The sequence below is a fragment of the Sceloporus undulatus genome, chromosome 1 (assembly GCF_019175285.1).
Source record: "Sceloporus undulatus isolate JIND9_A2432 ecotype Alabama chromosome 1, SceUnd_v1.1, whole genome shotgun sequence".
NCBI lineage: Eukaryota > Metazoa > Chordata > Lepidosauria > Squamata > Phrynosomatidae > Sceloporus > Sceloporus undulatus.
The window spans coordinates 253,710,428-253,731,867 of record NC_056522.1 but is presented as its reverse complement, the minus strand read 5'-3'; the positions used below and the strand labels follow the sequence as shown (position 1 = coordinate 253,731,867).

At 43.3% G+C, this 21,440-nt stretch overlaps 1 protein-coding gene across 1 annotated transcript in view; it reads right to left on the bottom strand.

Moving 5' to 3' along the window:
- Nucleotides 1-19,135, bottom strand: part of CLCF1 (cardiotrophin like cytokine factor 1) — a 64,923-nt gene extending 45,788 nt beyond the window's left edge. The window contains 2 exon segments of the mRNA XM_042446677.1: nucleotides 18,917-18,951; nucleotides 18,954-19,135. Coding sequence (XP_042302611.1) covers nucleotides 18,917-18,951; nucleotides 18,954-19,062 — 144 coding nt within the window. The 5' untranslated portion in view covers nucleotides 19,063-19,135.
- Between the last annotated feature and the right edge of the window lie 2,305 nt (nucleotides 19,136-21,440).

Below are 21,440 nucleotides of genomic sequence, written 5' to 3'. Positions count from 1 at the left end.
AAATTAGAAAAAAAGCTGCAAATACAGGAAGTTTATCAGATGACTTTCCTGCAAATGTGAAATAACGCAAAGTTAAGGTGAAGGCAAAGGGGGCAAAAACAGAACTTTTGGAACTTCCTGAAAGTAAAAAGCTGCCGTTTTTGTATCTTTTGCCTTAGTTATAACTTTGGCGGGGTACATACCTCCGCTTTGCGGTGCTCTGCCGCCGCCGCCAGTAGGTCCGCGGGGGAGCCGGAGCCTTCACACGGCCCGACTCCCGCGCGGACCGAAAAAGAAGCTCCAAAATGGAGCTTCTTTTTAAGTTGCGTTTGCAACGTAGCGAGGTGCCAGGGGCGCACTCACTACGTCACAACGCCCGCGACGCGTACGGACGCTCAGCGTCCGATACGTAAAGATGGCGGCGCCCGTATGAACAGGGCGCCGCCATCTTGTACGTATTCAATACGTACTAGGGTTAGGGGGTGCGGAAGCACCGCCCCTTCCTAACCCTAGTATGTATTGATGACGTACTATTTGGCGGTCTGTAAACCGCCTTTGTGTTATTTCACGTTTGCAGGAATGTTGTCTGATAAACTTCCCGCATTTGCAGTTTTTTTCTAATTTAAATCTACTTTAAATCCCATTTCTCAGCAGGATTTTGCTCGTGTGACAAAGTTCTTAGAAAGCTCATGCTACCAGCTTCTCTCTTTCAGTTAATCTGAGGAAGCAGGCTCAAATCCACAAAAACTCATGCTACCAGCTTCTTTCTTTCAGTTAATCTGAAGAAGCAGGCTCAAATCTAGAAAAGGTAATGCTACCTTTCATCTAAGGAAATAGGCTTAAGTCAAGAAAAGCCCATACTACCACCCACTTGTAGCACCTTTGACACTGACATGTTTGTTTTCTTGTCTAGCTAAAATCCATATCCCTTTCCTATCAATGAGCCACAACATGAGACTTCCAGATTCTCCTTTATTTTCAGAGTCTAAAATTCCACAAGATCCCACCAACGTTCTGGTGAGGTCCAGAAAGAAATTATGGGGCAAACACCACAGGGGAGATTAAAATGTTTAGGATAGTTTATTTTTCTGAGGCGAGCAAGTTGACCCTGGCTGGCTTCAGCCACTGCTGGGCCGGAGAGCAAGGTTTCCAACGGCTGAGGAGAAAAAACAGTGGGAACCAGGTGTTTAGCATGGCAGTTCCCACCTCACACGCTTTCCTTCCCTTTTAGCCCCTCACACATTTCAGTGTGAGACCCCCAAGCCTTGTGGGGAGCAGGAGTGGAGTGAAACGTGGGGTTCCCCATGTTTAAGAGACCCAGCTTCGAAAACACACACTCAGCCGCTGACAGAGGGCCAGTGGCAGCAGCAGGGTTTGGGGCGGGAAAATTGCGTCCTGTCAGACCTGAACAAAACCACCATCTTGGCCTTCCTTGCCTTTGAGGTGGGAATAGGAACTGAACCAAACCTGGGTAGAGAAGTGGAGCGGGAAAGGGCACAACCACATTGTTTTGGTGGTGGTTGTTTTGTTTTTGGTAAAACTACAAAGCCCAGGACTCCGCAAAGTTTAGCTACAACACTTAAAATGGGGTCGAACTGCATTATTTCTACAAGATGCATCCTTTGGATCCCTTTGCATACTCATATTCTAGACTATCAGGGCTATGTCTCTGGATTCTGCCTTGTTCCTTTGTCCTTTTTCTCTCTTTTTATAGAAATGGCAGAGTTTTCGGACTATGTATCCTAGCAAGGGAGTTGCTTTATCCCAAAACAGACCAAGGTGCTCCCTTTCTCCTGATCGGACCTTAATCCCTTCTCCTGCAAAATTTGCTTGCATCTACACTATAGAAATCATGCAGTTTGACTCCACTTTAAAGGCTGCAGCTCCCTCCTATGGAATCGTGGGATTTATAGTTTTACAAGGTCTTCAGCCTTCTCTGCCAAAGAGTGGCGGTGCCTCACAAAACTACAAACCCCAGGATGGAGCCGTGGCATTTAAATTGGTGTCAAACTGCATTACTTATACAGTGAGGATGCAACACACACACACACACACACACACATTTTGTTTTGTTTTGCAGTCGGTAAAAAGAATGTTTTGATGAAACCAGGGTCAGGCAGTCAGGGGGAAGTTTGCATTTTCTTCTCCTCCCATACTTGAGATGGAAAGATGGATCAGGGACAAACCATTGCAAAATAAATAAATAAATAAATAGGGGGAAGGGGTGGCAGCGTTTATGTAGTAGGCTTGTGCCCTGCTTTGTCTCCACTTCACCTTAAACTCCTGACATCAAAAGGCTAAGAACGTTCATAAACCCCTTCCCGCAAATTTCATCTCAATCCTAATTGCACTGGATGTGGCAGAGGAAGTTTAAGGGGTGAAAATGTGTAAAGATTGTGTTGTGACACCTTACAGACTAAGGTAGTTTCTTTGACTGTTTATAGGGTTTTTTCCAGCATAAAGGAAATGGGCAGTGGCCCATATTAGATATAATAGATTAAACTTGTTAAAGAGTATATTTTTATCTACTGTTGTGACAAGAAAGTTATTGAAGGAAGGTCCAAAAGCAGCAAGTAAGGTAGCTTCTCTGGCTATTTGTATGTAGGTTTTATTTGGCATATATAAAGTCAGCAATGGTCCATTTTAGACATAATGGATTAAACTTGTTAAAGAATGTTTTGCTTTGCTTTGTGACCAAAGAAAGTGATTGAAGGAAGGTCCAAAAGCAACAAATAAGGTAGCTTCTCTGGCCATTTAAAAGTTACTAGTCCAATATGTGAATTGGATAGATGGTTCTGTTTTGAAATCCAAGGATAAGGAGTGCTTTTCGCACTGTTCACCTGAGAAGGAAAGCACCCCCTCCCACAAAGTTTTTTGTTTCTGAACAGAAGGGCACCTCTGGGAATGTAATTCATGTGGTTGGGGTCTCCTAGGCTGGATATGACAGGACTTGTGCCTTCCAGGGATGATATCACACAACTGAAATTGGAAGTACAGTCGGCCCTTCTTATACACTGATTTTTTATACACAGATTTAAGCATACACGGTTTGAAAATGTTCCAAAAAAGAATAAATTTACCTTGATGTTCCATTTTTTATTAGGGACATCATTTTGCTATGTCATTATACTTAATGGGACTTGAGCATACACGGATTTTGTTATACACGGGGGATCTTGGAACCAAACCCCAGCGTATAACAAGGATCCACTGTATAATCCAGTGTCATCCTGAATGCAATCATGCGTATTCATGTTATTGCGTGAAAGGTTACCACACATGATCGCTGGCAGTCCGAACGCACTCCGAACGCAGTCACGCGTCAATCCACACTTAAGTAAATTTGATGAACTATCAAAGTCACAAATCCTATTCCTAGGCAACTTCGCACTCAGTGCGCTGTTGTTTGGTGTGATGTACAGGTCTCCTTTGGGCCTGGTTCCCCACCAAAAAAAATCCGGAAGGGGGGGTTTCCCATGAAGCCACGCCGCAATTCCTCTTCAATTTTGCTTCCGCTTGTTTTTCAGCATTGCTGAGAGAGAGCTGCTGCTTGCTAATTAAGAAGCATGGACCTAGAGCTATTGGATAACCATTATATTAACGTTTTAACGTGACAAGAGTGAATATATGCTCATTCTAATGTGAAAAGTGCATGTTCTTTCAAGCATTCCCCCCCCCCCAACCTCTTTTGTAAATTGTGGGGTTCCTTGGTTCCTCTCTCTCACTCGCCTAAATACAGTCATCCCTCCATATTTGCGGCTTTGATTATTCACGGATTTCATTAATATGTTCTCTCTAGGACTGTCTAGGTCCTCCAGTGCAACTCTGTGGTCAACTTTAACTAAAAGTTGCACTGAAAGACCATTTGTAGCTACTCCAGTGCCATTCTATGGTCAGTGTATGTTGGACATTGACCACAGAGTTGCACTGGAGGACCTAGAGATTACTAGAGAGATGTCCTTCAGGGAAAAACATGGTGTTTTTGTTATTTGCGGTTTTTCCATATTCATGGAGGTCTTATTCCCCTAACCCTAGCCAATATGGAGGGACAACTGTTTGCTATGCTCCAGTCATCTGGAGTCTCACTGAGCATGCACAAAGGTGCCAATTCACTATTAAGAACCCATCGATGTGATGGCTTACTTTGTACAGAATCTGGATGTTGTTTGGGGAGGCCATTACAGCGAATTTAAGGTGTGATAAGTAATCATGTAAATGCGTGAATTTTCTAATTGGCCTCACTATCTTCTCTTTTGAAATTGAGAGCCTCCCGTTCCATTTGATAAACTCCCAGGTGTTTTGTACTGCCGCTCCTGTCAGCCTCAGCCATTATGGCAAATGGATACAGATGATGGAGGTTTGTAGTCCAACTGGAGAGTACCATGGTCTAAGGTGCTCCAAAGCAATGGAGATTAGGTTCCCCCCCCCCGCCTCTGTTATTAGATGTCATGTTGTGTTAACAATATGAATGAGAAACCTCCAAGAGCTTAAATCATCAACTTCTTAAGTTTTGCAAACTCAGGTCTGTAGCGTCCATCAATTCTTATTGCCTTCCCTTTAACATTACCACCTTTTTCTGTGATCACAAGCCCTGTGTATTCTGATCTTGTTTACATCAAGAACTGTGACTATGTTCAAATAGAATATAATTACATTCTCTCTTAAGGCCTTTCTGGTAAACATGGCAAGGAAGGAGTAGGGGAGGCTAGTCTACACATCTACACATTCCGTCCATGTTTTCCATTTTGTTCTGCCTTCAAAGGGCTGGTCTCAGACTTCAGGTGGTCTATGAAATGGACGCAGAGTGGGGGAGAATATCTGTACTTGCCCTGCACTTAATTTATTTTTTCTGACAACAGAGACTGAGACCATTTTGATCATGCACTAATTAATGAACAAGGCCCTAGCCTAGGGCCCATTATTTTCATGATATATTGCTGGGGCAGTCAACTCATTTCCCTCTAAAATGTACCAGTTAAAGTTAAAGGTGACTTTGCTGAACCTGACCTAAGGCTAACACTGATGAATGTTACATAGAAACAAACAAATTCATTCTATTGGAAAAGCAAGACTATAGTTATTAAAATATAACTTAACACATATTAAAAAAGAAGTTAATGTAGTAGTCCACCCAGATCCCTAGCAATTTTCAAGTGCTCTGAAAGGGAGGGGGAGAGTTTGGAAACTACTGATGGGAAAAACAACAACAATAATGGAGCATAAGGAAGAAAAAACGTGGGCAAACAAGCCCAGTTGCAGGCAGGAAGAATTAGCACGTAAGTTTAAGTCGGGAAAGAAAAGAAACAGGGTATCAAGTAATTAATTTATTGCATGGACATCAGAACTGAATTAGGATTTCAGGTGTAGGAGAAGTAAATTTTAGAGGGATTTTTAAATGCTTGGGGTACATCTTGAAACATCATATAATATGGATCATTTCCATCCTTTAACTATATTTCTGTGCAAAGTCAAAGGAGTTGACTGTCAAAGGCAATCTTCATATCCCCTATTTTCAATGGGTACTAGTAAACTGAAGGAAAATTCTGGGCCCTTAATAAATTATTTCAGAACTCATGTGTAGTAGATACATTGATAACTTAATGCATGCTTTACATAGCTCTTCTGACATCTGAGAAAGAGGAAGCTATTAAAAAATATTTTCCATTACTCTGCATGATGTTTGGAGAGTATCATGGTACTACCACCGCAGAGCCAGTGTGGCAGTTTTTTGAGCATTGGACTGTGACTTTGGAGACCCGAGTCTGAATCTTAGCTTGGCTATGGATGCCCACTGCGCAAACCATACTCAACCTCAGAGAATGGCAATGGCAAACCCTCTCTGAAGAAATTTGCCAAGGAAACCCCATGATAGGTTTGCCCTAAATTGGAAACGACTTGAAGGCGCACAACAATAACCATCAGAAAACAATCAATCTGTAGGAATCATCCTTATGTTCTCTTTTCAATGTAAAGTATGTCTTTAATACAGAGTACTACGGTTGCAGAAGAACCTTATTACTGTTCATGTTTATGCAGAGTGTAATATAAGGCTATCTACAGGAGCCCACTGCAAGCCTTCCAGTACATATCAACCATACCATCGCAGCCAGATGATGAATGACTCCATCTCAGGATGCAGATTTGTTAACTTTCTCCTGCCTCATTTGAAAGGATTCAAATGGATGGCACATAGATCAGTATTCCTACGAGCAGCATTATTGTATAGCTTAGTACTTAAAAGTTTCATTCACTAAGCCTAGGTCTTAAATCTGTGCTGATTCTATCATGTGTAAGGCCAGCTTAGGCAGAGCACATTGTGTCTTTAATACCCTGCAGTAAATTACGTGTTCGAACCCTTGCTTGGCCACGAGACCTTGGGCAAGTCACACACTCTCAACTTCAGATGATGGCAATGGTAAGCTTCTGAAGAAGCTTGCCAAGAGTACCCCATGACAGGTTCACTTTAGGGTCTCCATAAGTTGGAAATGACTTGAAGGTAAACAACAACAACAATAGTAAATGGCATGGTATCTTTTTGGGGATGTGGAACGTGACAGAAACAAGACTATTTTTTAAGAAAACCATATACCTTCATAATCACTGCTTATCTCACTTCCTAAACATCCCGTAAAATGGGCCATTATTACTCCCATTTTACAGAACTGAGACTGAGGAGGAGGGAGATAGAGATTCTTACTCAATTATCTGTTGAATCTTTGGCTGACCTAAGATTTGAACTCAGGTCCCCTGGGGCTTTGGTAGGTAGGGTCTGGGTGGGCTAGAGTGACATCTTTTTTGGTTGCATACCCTGCTTGTCCTTACATCTGTTTGTTCCCTTAGGCACAATATAGGCTGAGCAAATGGAGAAGTCTCTTGATGACACCGGGGAGCTCTGAACAGCCGGCAGACTTGTTTGCATCAATAATGACAGAGTCAAGGCCGTGCAAAAAAGCGGACAATGAAATTAACCAGACGGTGGCTGTGCTTTGTAAGGATTTTTCCATTCTGAGGTAAGCAACATCGCTCCAGGAGAGAAGAGTGTAGGATGAAGTAGGGAGTGACAGGGAACAGAAAAAGTGTGAAACTGAATGAGGCACGGAAGGAGATTCCTAGATGGAAGGAAGATTCTTCCTAGGTTATATAGCCCACGGAGGAACTTCCAGCTGTTTACAAGTGGAGACACAACCAAACATGTGCTAGTATGCTGCTTCAGATTTTTTTTAAAAAAAATCTTTACTGGTCTTCCAAAAGCATGTTTTTAACCATTCCTTGTCATGTTTAGAACTTACTTTTAATCATGTTTACTCTAAGCCCCATTGACTTAAGTGAGACTCCCTTCCAAGCAAGTATGCTTTGGCTTGCAACATCAGTTTCCAAGCAACCTCTAAACCTGGATACAGTATAGCATACCAATTTCAGGGGATGGTCAGTAGCCACTTAAGTTTACAGGCATCAATAATAACTGATAAGTGCAAAGTAGAAGTGAGATCATGGCAAAGGACACGAGGACAGATGATGTCAGCATGAAAAGGAAAAAAACCCAGCAGAAATAAAAGATAGAATTGGAAGCCTTAGTGCTTGGGTGGCCAAGGAATCAGTAGAAGTGGTGTAATACAGAGGTTAGATGCACAAGTTCCCTTTGAAATCACTTAACATAGCTGTGTTCTCAACTTGCTGTAATTTGCCTACAGAGCAGTATGAACAAGACATTGGCAGAAAATTTGATGGTCTGTTTAGTGAACTGGGATGCATTAGGCTATAAAAGTACAGTCTTAATATTTTTCCCAGTGTGCCACAAAAAATGTGGACACTATGTAAAGCTTCCTTGTCTGTGAGAGACAGAAGTGGCACCAGACCAAATGATAAAATGAGATGCTTTTCGGCTAGGAGCCTGGTCTCTTTAATAAAAACCAAACAAGTTGAGTGTTTGCCTAGGCCCAAAAATTGTGAGCATGGCCACCGAGTGTGCTTAGTGCCCCTGGAGGACAGTTGAGGAGATCATGTCTAGACTGCACAATGCAAAAATAATTTCAGATTTGAGTGGAAGCCAAGAGTTTTGGCAGTTCCAACTCAACACTAAAAGTGCCAAACTCTGCACCTTTCACTCCTCTTCTTCCAGATTTAGGCTAAAAGGATTTCAGTTTGGGATAGTAAATACCTGAGATTACAAGAGCATCACTGCCTGGAACTGTTGAAGCACATGAGGTGGTAGCCTATGTATATTCTCTGGGATCTGGAATGGAAATATTATTTGCAGGCCAAGTTATTGCATGCTGGCTCAGATATAAGATCTACTGAGTTCAGTGGTACTTTCATGGAAGCCTTTATACATTTATTCAGAAGCCAGCCCCACCATACTCAGTGGGGCTTACTGCTGAGTACATGTGCATAGGATTGCAGCTCTGCTTCAACTGGATGAGTTTAGCCTTACATTCATAACAAGAAGCTCCCTGCAGAAAGACCTCAGGCATGCAGAGAACAAGGGAAGTGTTGAAACACTGTAAAGAAATGCTTTCTAAATGCTTTATTTCAATTTCTGCATGTGGTGAGGTGTTAGTTGGCACCAAATTTTATGGTGAGACATACAGGGAGATTCAAAAAGAATGGTGCAAAATACTTAGGAGGGAAGTATCCATTGAAAGGACTGCCTGATAGTAAATGATTGGTCATCAGGGAGACTGGACTGGGAACTGAAAAGCTTTGGAGAATATGCAGGCATTTATGAAGCATGTTGAGATTTCAGCCACATTAGCAGACCCTCCTATGAGCACCTGTTTGGGAGTGAGCTCCATTGAGTTCAGTGGGATTTACTTTGAGTAAACATGCAGCGAGATAGGCTTGTGTCATTTCAGAACTGCAGTCTGGCTGGACAAAATACTAATAGCTGGGTTTGGTTGACAACAGAGACTTTCTTACTGAGATGTTCTCTAGGTGTGTTCCCTACAGTTAAACACAGGAGCAAGTGGAGCTGAAATAAACATTGGGCTGAGCTCTGCTGAAACTAAATATGACCAGCTTAGTTTGAAACCACAAGGTGACGTGGGCATATGAGAGCGTCAAGGCTAGAAGGTAGAGCAATAGAAAAAACCCATTTTTTTAAAGTTCTAAAGGGGGAGGAGTGGAAGTCCTATTGAGAAGAAATCACAGCATACAAACAGAAGCCAGCATATATTAATACTATGTAGAATGGGGATTACTAAACATAAATACTAGTGCCCATTTAGTTATTGAGACAAGTAAGAACAGAGCACACAAAGTCCTATCCTGGCTAGACATGATGAACACTTAACCAAACTCAAGCATCCAGCTGTGAAATTTGCAGCCAGCAAAAGAGGCAGAAGATAAAACCCTGGAATGAATTGCTTAAGAGTGATACAGGACATATTCTTTGGCTCCGAAGTTATGCTGGTGCCTTTGTTTTTTTCACAACTATGCTGCAAAATGGCTGCCCACCCTACACTACAAGGTTATGGCAAATTGATTCCTGTTCTTGTGAACTTTTTTCTTAGTAAGCAGCTTCTCTGTGGAAAAAATAATCAAGTCATTGGTAGGAATGTAGGGCAGGTAGTTCCCCTTAGGATTTGAAGTCCTTTGATAAAGAATGGCATGTGGTTGGCATGCGGGTTTGTGAGTCATTTGTTTAATCTATGTGCTAGAAAGTTTTAATTTGAGCCATTCCTGTATGGGACTAGAGTATTGGATTGGCAGTTTCTCTGTTATTCCTGTGTGTCTTTAGGTTTATAAAATGACACTGAAAGCCCTCAAGAGTCTTGTGGGCAGAAGAATGCAAAACTGCCATGGTAAGAAGGGTATTCAGTCAGAGACAACACTGATCTGAGCACAAAAACAGAACTTTGAAAATTCACTTTGTTGGACAGCTACTCCCAGAATCCTTCGCCTGGTCAGTATTGACTAGGAGATTATGAGAGTTACTGTCCTACAAAGTAACTTTTCCAAGCTTTAGACAGAAATCTAGTTGGGATGCTGTATCAAGCAGCATTCCCACTGAGTTTGGTTGAAGCTAGATGAGAAATTGCTCTAGCCGGAACAGGAACTCTCCATACCGAGATAGTAACAGTTGTTGTGGATTAACTATGAGGAGGCTGGAAAAAAACCTGTTGAGGCCCATTGTATGAGGATAGCAAGCACTAGGCTTCAGAAACTCCTAATCTGCAGAGTAAGAACTGGAAAACTTGTGGCCCTTCAAATACTGTTGGGCTACAACTTTCATTAGCCCTAGCCAACATAGCCAATAGTGGGGGATGGGGAAGTTTCAGTTCAGCATCTGGAAGCCCACAATTTCCTGGTTCCTCCTATGTATGGAACCTTAAGTAATGAAATATTTGATGCTCAGTCAGGTTCCATGTCTCCTTTGCTTATTATAGGAATGTGCTAGTGTACCTCTTCTTTTTACCCTACAATCATTTCCCCCTCATTAAAGTATTCTGGCATCAATGAAGCTTCACTCACATTCTTTGTCTGCTCATGGCTTTTACAGACTGCAGCCTAGATTTTTCACAGAGCAGTTGATGTGATCCCTCTTTTTTACTGGACTAATCTCAGCAACAATATTCTGCCCTCGGTTCCCTTGGACAATGCCAAAAATTTCCATTTGTTGAACATCTACTGTCTCCTATTATTCCATCCCATCATCGCTTCTTGAGCACAATTTTTTTGTAATTCTTCCCATTCCCCTTTGTATAAGAGTTGTTAGAACCCCATATTTGGCCCTTATGCACTACAGCACTGAGGGGGCTTCCCACCTAAGTAAGTTGTTTGCCGTTAGCTTTACATCCATGCATCACAGGCCTATCTTGATTAACAGCCTGAAATTCAAAGTAGTCAGAGTTAAGTTTAATTTACCAAAGGGTCAAGGTAGGTACCATAATGCCTTCTCTGAAGATGTCAGGCATCCCTCTGTAGCCAAATCCTAAGTGGCTAAGCTTCCACAGTGTCTGAGTTAGCATCCAAAGCTCTTGTCCATGGCCCCAATTGTCATAGTCTTGCTTCTACTGCCTATGAAGTATGTTTCCCCAATCCTTGCTTTCTGATCCAGGGTTTAACTGCCTTGCCTAGGTTTGGCAGATCTGCTGCCCTCTGTGCTTGAAGTCTTCATATTATCTTATTTTTGTCCTGACCTTGATTTATTCCTGATGTTTGTTCCAGTTTTCTTTGTAGGCTATACATTACACAGGTAGTTCTCATGGACCTTGTGTTCTTATAAAAAGCCTCCTTCTATGACCTTCTGAGAAAACAGCATTTCCACCATCAATCAACTACCATAGCCATAGACTACTTGTGCCTGTTATGATTGTGTGTTTATATATTTGCTTGCTGCAAATAGTCCAGTAACCAAATAGCTGAAGTATCAGAAGAAAGTGTTTTAAAGGGACATAGACTCTGTTTTGCAATCTAAGGAAAATGTCCAACCTAACGCCAATAGTTTCCCTATTTATTATTTCTTCTCTTCTTTTTCTTATTTCTATCAATAGGAGTGTATATACACTACAGAGTTTATAGCACTCTAATACCTCTTTGATAACCTTAACTCCATTCAGTAGAATCCAGGGATTTGTTCTTTAGTGAGCCATCTCTCTACTGCACAGTTCTAGCACACTCCCCTAAACTATGGCACTATAGCTCTCTAATAACTCACCAAACTATAAAGTACCTCACCAATTTATAAATCAAATGATTCTATAAGATTGAGCTATGACAGTCATTGGAGCGTTCTTTAACATAAAGCCTTTCCAATTCTATACTTGTAATAGGCGGTAGCTAGCCCAGTGATGGCGAACCTATGGCACGCGTGCCAGAGGTGACACTCAGAGCCCTCTCTGTGGGCACACATGCTGTCACCCTAGGACAGAGTTTGCCAGAGTTTCTTACTAGAAAGCCAGAGGGATGTGGCACTTTGCAGTAAATAAGTGGTGTCTGGGTTGCAGTTTGGGCACTCGGTCTGTAAAAGGTTCACCATCACTGAGCTAGCCTATTACAAGTACACGGTATTTCACCATAGCAAAGCTTGAACCTAGTGTTGACTTATTAAAGCGAAATATTTCTTTATGCAGACAGAATTTCTGGCTTGGAGTGGATGTCAATACTTGGGCTGTCTTTTGCGAGGGGAGGTTGTTATTTTTATAAAATCAGTGTTGAATTTGAGCTATCTCCTAGAATATCTTTAATTCTCGTAGACTCTCATTGGCTATGGTAGCCATGGCTGATGGGAGCTATATTCCAACAGCATCTAAAGGGCCACAATGTGCCCACTCTGGGCATAAGATAACATCTGATTGGCTGTAATGTAGGGCCTGTTTTCCTGAGTGTAAAACTCAACATTTTTGCTCACGCTGATCACCTGCCTGTCTGCACAATTGACAGGGTCTGTGCAATCCACATTTTGTGGGGGGTCTATGCAATCTAAAATTTGACTTTGCACAGAAAGCACATGGCAGCTGGGGGTGGGGAGGCCTGGAGTGGGGAAAGGGGAAAGGCATTTTCCTCTTTCCAGGGTACTCCCAGTTGTGTGTCAACCCTCGTCCATGAAACAATTCTCTCAGGCCCCTGGCAGCCCTACATAAATTCAAACCATGTGGTAAACATTTTGCCCAGAGTTTTATATGCAAGCAGAGGAAATTTGTTTTCAAAAGTTGTGAGATACAATGAGTTATTCCATACGTTAAGTGTTAGTTCTTTCTTTTAGAATTTTGCAGACAATGACCCAGCAGATTGCTATGCAGACACTGTATTCTAAACCTGGTCATTTATGTGGTGGTCAGGTTGTGCATCAAAGTAAACCACTGCTTGAAGAATGGAGGAGTTCTTAAGAATACAGAATGTAATCACCCCTGTGCTACAATGCTAGAATTAAGGGAAACAGCTAATTGTTGTGCCACTAAATATTAAAAGTCTCTCTCAAACTGTGCTGTTTCAGGCTCAGTTGTGCCACTCTCTTTCTATACAGGCACATTACTATCTTGTCACAGTAACACAGAATCTTCAAACCATTCCTGTAACTTTTCCTTTCCCCTCTTTAATTTCCTGGCTGCAGGCTTAGGATCAACAAACCTAAACCAGCAGCAAGTTTAATGAGGAGCATCTGTAGAGAAAGGGCATACACATGGAAAAGTGTGTATGCATGCATAGATGTGTAGGAGCACAAGAGAGCGGACAGCAGTCTGTCTACCTGTTGTGAAAAGCTGACTTGAACTGCATCTTCTTGTGGGAAGGAAACCAATAAGGGCAAGGAACAGATTTACTGAACGAGTTGTGATGTGCCCCAATTTGGAAGTAGTTTTCTCAAAGACGGGCCAATCTACATGGGGCTGAAAATGCATTTCTGCCCCATTTCTATCCATGACATTCACTGACTACCAAGTCAAATAACCACTTTTTCCTCCTCTCATTGGTTAAACTTTGAATTGAAAGGATCACCTTTTGTTCCAATTCCCACCACCAAAACCCAGGTTTTCTTTGTTTATTTGTCCTTTGTACATGTGGCCTACACATCAGTTTAGTCTCAGCTTTGGTCCTGTATCAAGAAGCAGGCAAGGGGTGAGTTAAATGTTTTTTCTTATTGTTTGTGGGAAATGCCTTTCTCCCCCTTTCTAGCCCTGAAGCCTGCGTGCATATGCAGCACAGCATAGTGTTTTGCTCATACTGGTGTGGGGCAGGGCAAAGAGTGTGTGGATAAATGAAGGACAAGGACAAAGGGGGGAAGGTTAGAAAGGCTTTGGGGTAATCTAGTAGGTCTAGGGGCTGACTGACTGGGTAGATCCTTTGCTGTTGTTTATGCTTTCTGCAAGACAGACCCCCAAGCCTTCAATTGCAACATTTTGCAAGGGTCCAGAGGTCTTCTCTGTGATCACATTCAACATCTAGTATTTGAGGAGTGAGCGAAGGCTTGAGAATCTCAGCAGGCTTCCTCACACCATTTGGCCATTGGAAGACAATACAGATCCCCCCTCCTTTTCTCACCAAAACAAAAGGAGGGCTAGAGACAGCCTTTACCTTGGAATAAGTCCCAATGAAGTCAACAGAGCTTACTTCTGAGTATACTTATAGGACTGTACTGTGTAAAGCAGAGATTGTGGAGAGGGGCACACACAAATAAGGCAGAGATAAGGTGGTGTTTAATATACAAACATTACAGATGAAGGATTTGACAAGACTTTTGAATCTGCATGAGCACATACATAGATATTTACTGGAAAGGTGCACATGTGAGAGATTTTTCTTTTTCATTGTTTTAAATTCGTTCCAGTCCAGGTGGCCTGGACAGTACTTGATTTCATTCTAATGAGAGACCTACACAGACTCTGCTGGCATGCCTACTTATGCTGGTTTTACACATGCATGTGGCTTGCAACATCAGTTCAGAGTCAGACTAAAACCAGTAATGTGGTCTGACATGGAGCAAAAATAAATCGAAGCAGATTGCTGCCATGCAGAGTCCACTAACAAGGTTTCGTCTAGATGAAAGTTAAATGTAGGGCTTTGCTAGTAACATGGGAGGTGAACAAATCATATGTGCATGATTGCAGTCCCTGGACTAGACTGACTAACCAGGTCTCAGACGTGCTTCCTAGTACTACAGCTCCACTAGAGAGTGTGTGTCTGAGCATATTCAAGTATGCCATCTCAAAGGGCCAAGGCTACAATTTCCAGGCTACCTAGAGTCCCAGAATCCTTTATCATAGGTATTTAGAAATAGTGCATGTCAGAATTGTATAGCAACAATTCAACAGAATTGTATAGCAATGTCTATATAAGACTGTGTGTGTCTGTGTGTGTACGTATGTGTACACATGCACACAGAGGTGTGTGCATGAATGCACAAGACAGACACTGAGAATTAGTGCCCATCCTGTCCTATACCTACCTCCTGAGATTGTACATGCTATAATAAAAAAGGAGACAGAGTATAAACCATCAAACTCTGTGAAAGTGCAGTGAGACACGAGGCCTGGATGTAAAGGTTATGTCCTACTTATGCATTATATACTGGATAATATTTTCTACAGTTCTGTAGGAATGGGGGTCATATTTGACCTAGATTCTGCCATCCTCTGCTGAACCAAGACATTCTGTGCCCTGAGGCAAAGGACAAGACGGCATCCTCCACTCTTATTCTGTATACAGAAGCAAACCAAACTGGCAGTTGACTTTTGCAGTGACAATGGGACAGTAATAACTGACTTTTGCATTGACAATGGGGCAGAATCCTCCAAAAAGCTGAACTAAAGAGGTTTAGCCTAGATGGGACAGGGCAGGTTATATGGGGCATGCAGTTTTATCATCCAGCAACTGTCCACCTTTTCTTACTTCTCAGCTTCCTTAACTGAGGTGACAGCTTCACTCTGCTTTCACTGCAAGGGCCATATATCACAGAGCCATATATCACACATACATCAAGGTGCCCCACCAAGCCACTGAACAGTGATGACCCAGGAACAATATCCATTCCAAATGTAACCCATCAGAGACTTCATACTTCTTTGTTAAATCAGTCATGGAATGGACAATTGAGTGTGGAAAATAAGCCTAGAGTAAAGGCTCCCCGCTGTCTCCTCTTCTTAATGAGACATATTTATAAGGAAAGGCGATGTCCACATCTGTCTGCGCACATAAATGGATACTCTGAACACAAGGATGTATATTCCTGAATTAGGGTATACGCCAAAAGTAGAGAACTTTTGGCTCTCCAGATGTTCTGATTTGAAAAAAAGGAAAAGAAACAATTGACTCCATCCAATATGGCCAACAGTAAGGGACTGTGGAAATTCTCAGAGGGACAAAGTTCTTCTGTCCTGGATGTATCTCAGTATATGCAACTCAGTAGCATACCTGAATAGGCATTCTGGAGTAATCCTAATTCCTCTTTTAGGGGAGGGGGGACCAGTCCTAACAGGGAGCTGGCAGCCACAAGAATCTGTTATTATTGCATGGATATTAGTCCTAATGTCTCAACTTTGCATATTTGGCTACAAATATGGCTGGGGGATTCTGGGCACTCTAGTCCAACAAGTAACTTTTTCAACCTCTTTTCCTCCAGCCATTGAGTTTTATAATGACAGCCCTTGGCTCTGGGAGGAAGGACTCTCACATCTCCTGTGTGCCTAACAGAGGCATGTTACCTCTTGCACTTTAGTGAGCGCTGGGCAAATTGTGGAACTAGCACACCAGAATGAATAGGTTGCCAAGGCTGAAAACACTACTGCTGTAGGGTGTCATAGTCCTTGGTATGCATGCCGTACTCGCCTCCATGCATCCACTAGTGACAATCTAGCACAGGAACTGGCAAAATGGGATTATTAATGCTGACCAGAATAAAGAAGACCACGGACTGCTGCATATGTGCAGATAAAGAAAAGTAGTTCTTTATAGAAATATGTGTCGTTTTCCAGTATACCCACTTCAGTAATCAGTCTGCAATTACTCTTCTACATAACTTTTTTTACTTTGCTGCCCAAACTCCATCCTGAGTCTGCAAGGCATTCTGGTTTAAAGTTAATGCAGTCCATGGATGACATACTAGAGGCCTGGCCATCCCTTGGTCTCTTGCGTTTGGGCTGCACTGATGAACAGCCCCTACAAATACCTGGCCCCACACTACTAGCTGCAGCTGTGGGATGAGGATGGTAGAACTGCCTGCCTTTCTCCTGCCTCCCTTCTCCTCTTCTTGCCTCACTTTCTCCTAAGGCCCCAGCCAAGGAGGGCTGGCTCACTTTCCCCGGCAGACCTCTAGTAGTGAGAATTTCGGCCCTTGAGATAGGGAAGAGCAAATCCTGGCTATGCCTGCCTATTCCTAGAGGGATGGATAGGACTGATCTGCCTGGCCTGCCCCTTTCTTTGCTTTGCCTCCGCAGCATCCAGAACGACAAATCTAAAAGATGATTTGGTTTATTCTTTCTTTTTAAATAGCTGACTCTCTGTGGGAGCAAGAGACTCCCCTCTTCCCCAACGGCCTGACTGTCAAAAGATCTCCAGTCCAGGAAACAAACCACTTTTGACCTTTTAAGGCTTGTTTTTACTTTTTTAAACAAATTTATTTTAAATACAAGCCCTCTCCCAGAAAGCCTGGGGTGTTGTCTGCGGAACACAAAACCCCCCATTGCTTATAAAAATTACACCCTGCAGGAAAAAACCCTCTCGCTCCAAGTCATCGCACCTCCTCCTCCTCCTCCTCCTCCTCTCCAGCCTTCCCAAAGTAGCAGCAAGGAAGAAAGGGTTTTGCGAACAGAACCAGGACGCAAAGGCTAAAACTCCAAGGATTAAGACACACATGACTAAGGCGGGCTCCTCCGAGTCACTTCCTAAGTTTCCCTGCCTTGCTTCCCACCACCTCCATCCACCCTCCAGGAGGGCTTTTTCGTCTTTTGGCCAGAAACTGGTCTCAGGATCCCCCTCCATCCCACGCCTTCCCCTTCTCCTCTTCTTTGTTTAAAAACAAACAAACCCTCTACCCCCTTTTGACTTTCACGACCAGGCAGGCTTTCTCTCTGTATTGGGACAGCACTTAACTGGAGAGGAGGAAACACCCCTCTTTTGAAGCCCTTGTCTAAAAGGCTGGCGGGGACCGTGGTTTCCCTCTCTGTGTCAGTTTTGGATGCGATCCCCTTGCTAAGCAGGACCCCCCCCCCCATGACACATAATCACAAACATGCATGAAAAAGAGTGGAAAGGGGGGGGGGGGTTGCAGAGGGAAAGCCTTAAATCAGTCCCAAAACCAGACAGACGTTTTAATCAAATCAAATTAGAATCAGCAGAGTTTTGGGGAGAGAGGGAGAGAGAGAGAAGGCGCACAGCAAGACCCCCGGCCCATAAGCCTTCCCCAGCCCCTGAAGGAGATGCAAGCCCTGCTTACCTGGAACCCCCCCAGCAACACATAGCATAGTAGACTCAGAGTGTGGGGCTGGGCGACGCTGCGGGGGAGCAGGCACAAGTTTTGCTGGGAGTGATGGCTGCAGATCCCCGGCGCGGAGGAGAAAGGGCTTCTCTCCCCCGCTGCCTCTGCCCCGGGATCCCTTCCCTTCTCCCCCCTCCCCTCTTTGCCTATTTGTTTTGGTTTGTGTTTTGCTGGGTGTTAGGTGGGAAAAAGCGGTCTGTGCTTCTTCTCCCCCCCCCCTTTCTTTTTTCCCCTCCTTTTGGTATGTGCGCAAAGTTTTCACCCCGCTTTCCCTGGCTCTCTTCTTCCTTCCTTCCTTCCTCCCTCCTTCTCTCCCTTCTCTTCCACCTCCCGTGATTTGCTCTTTTGATTGGTGTCCAGGAATGTAAGAATATTTTTAAAAAAAAGGAAAAGAGAAGGAGAAAAGTGCATACACCCTCTTCTCCAAGCCACTGCCTTGTTGTACCAAAATAATAAGAAGAAGAATAAAAATATCCAAGTGTTAAGCAGAACCAGGTTGCTTTCAAGAATGCATTTGAAACAATTGTATACAAGGGCAGGCTCATTCATTCCTCTAACACCCCCCACCCCCAAGAACCCCCCAGCTGCCCCCCCCCAGCACTACCTCACTTCAGGGCTTCCAATTTTGGGGCTGGGAGGGGGGAAGAGAAAGGTAAAAGGACTAGCAGTAGGGTTGCCTTGAAAGAACATTAAAGAAGGAAGAAAACTTTTTTGGGGGGGGCTGTTTTTGTCAAAGGGGAAATGCCAGCCTACCATATCCCACTCCCCCCTCCTCCTCCATGCCCCCCACTGCCTAGATCTCTGGATGCTGCCAAGAGTTGCTAGTGGCACTTTGGGGGGAAGGGGGGGCTTGTTTCAGCCAAGGTTGGGAGGAAAGCTTTGCTCTGTGGCGAGGGCTCGCTTGGGGTCCTGAGAGAGGAGAGGAAAGGAGGAGAGGTGGGCTGGCTGGCTTCTTTCCCTGCGGAGGAGGCCAGGCTGGCGAAAGGTCGCAGCAGCAGCAGCAGCAGCAGCAGCAGCAGGGTCTCCTACCTGCTCTGAGCTCCATCTGCTTAAAGCCCCAGGCGCTGCAGCCCTCCAAGGAAGGTAGGTGTGTGGGACTGGAGGCTGCCTTTCTCCGAGGGGTCTGCATGGAGTCTGCTGCCTCCTTTATTCTGGGCCAGGATTAATAATCCCATTTGCCAATCCCACTCACTAGGGTTTGGTTGTGGGTTTGGTTTTGTGTGTGTGTGTGTGTGTGTGTGTGTGTTTTAATTTGGTGAAGGATATTTGTGAAACCTTCTTCTCTCCTAACCCTCCCTCTCTTTTCCTTTCTGACGTGTAAAGCTTCCACCATAAAGCAAAGCCCAGTCCCAAAGGGTGGGGGGGTTGTGTGGGGGGCATGGGGGAGGAGAGGTCCTGCAGATTGGCTCCTCTCCCCTCCTAAAGAGAGACAAGGCGAGGTGAGTGTGTGAAACCACCCTGTCTCAGGCTGCAATGCCAGATTTGGAAAAGGGAGGGGAGGGGGAGATGGAGAGGGGGGTGGGAAGGAAAGGGGTGGGGATAGCAGGAAGGAGAAGCTGACCCGTTCCCTTTCTCCCCTTCTTTCGCCTTTCCCATGCCTCCAGCCCTAAGTGTCTCTTTCACTGTCCTGTCTGAAAGAATGCCTTGGCCCAGCCTTCTGGCCTGCTTTTGCCAGGTACTTAGGGCCCAGCTACCGGTACTTGCCGCAGTGCCCTTTCACAGGAAACAGACCACAATGGCTTGCTGGTGGGCTGTTGTCAGATGCTTGTCCCAGTCTCACAATTGGAGTGGCCTTTAGTCATCGGCAGGTGACTAACCCTCCAGGCGACAGATGTCATGAAAGGCTGATGTGGGAGTGAGTGCCACTAGTTTGCTCAACAGCCAGTCAAGGGCATTGGGGGGGATATTATTTGTCTCTTCCTCCTCATTCATTCACAATTTGCTCATTCATCCCAGTGTTCTTCTTTGTGTGTGTGTAATAATATCTCTGGGTGCTGATTGTAATTCATTAATCAGCAAAAGACTTCCCAGTCCTATTTCGACATCAGGCATTTGTGACTCAGCAGTCTGCTCTCCAGCATGAGGGGCAACATCCCTGGCGCTGGATGCGCTCATTGAAAGGGGGCTCTGATAAGGAAAACATGAGAGGTTGTGAAAATGCTCAGGCAGTTGTATGACCGAACGAAAGAACAAATCAGATTTGATGCAGATGAAGAATTCTTTTTTTAAAAAAAAGAAAAATAGCACCCTGCCCTGCAAATATACTGAATCAAGTTATCAGATGTGTGCCACTTACTGAAAACTGGTAGTATGTTGTTCATACAACTCGCATACTTTTAGTATACTTTCCTGCACCACCACATTCTGGGTAATTGTTCAGACATACATGTACGTCCCCTTAGTGTATTTAGTTGTGCCCAAGTAAATGCTGCTTGAGTTCAGCCAGATTTGCACACGTATAACTGTGCAGACAATCATGCTTTTGGACAGGCTGCAGTCCTTGCACAGAAAACATCTCCATTCTCTAATTATAAAGTTAGGTGGTTCTGATCTATTAGATGCCCATTGCATTAGGTACTGGGTTAGTTTTGTGTTTCTTCTATACTTCAGTTCCAGTAAATCACTTTTGAATGGTTGAGCTTTGTGGTCTGTGTAGAAGTTCCTTTTTACTGCGGGTTTGAGCATTGTTGAAAGCATTTTCTTTCTTTCTTTTTACTATTTTGTTAAAAAAAGTTATCTGGGAAAAATGCTTTCTCTGAATTTCAATAGCAAAAGAATTGTTTGTTTTCAATTATTCTCGTTTGATTAGGACTGACTTTGCTGGTGGGAGTCTTTCTAACTTGATGAGGACTTTGGAAATAAACTTCAAATTTAAAATAAACCATCCAATGTTACTAAAGCTGGCATATCAGGTATATGTCTAAAGTGGGGGGGAAACCCTCCAAACTCTGTTTATTCATATTACTAAATATTTACATATTTTGCAAATGAGAAAAGCAAGGAAGAGAAGGGTTATGTACTGTATAAGGAAATCAAATCACTTCATCCAAAATTAATTGCATTTGTGGATATATATGTTTTTTCATTGTTAAAACCTGACTCGTTATTTACATGGAAAAACTATTATAAGGCTTTGAACTTTAGGGAGGAAGGAGTGGGGGAAACATATTCCTTTTTTCCCCTTGAAGGCTTTCGCGTAATGCTTGTATAAAAACAAAGGCACTCACAGACTCAACTAATTTTAGCACTTTCCTCTCTTCCCAAAAAAGTGCCTTGTGCCTCCAAAAGGTAAAATTGTGAATTCTTCTCAAAGCAGTCTGAGGTCGAAGGATTCAGCATTTTAAATCTTATGAAATGTTTTTAAACTATGAATTGGCCATAAGATGAACTTTTCCATTTTTAATTTAAAATAACGATTTATTTTCAATTGTTTCACATTCTTTTTATTTATAAGTGAGAATGAAGATTTATGTACCTTAGGCCCATCTGAGCTAAGGTTTAACTTATGTACAGAATAAAATAAAGCTATGGTAAGTACCAGGAGCTCCATTTA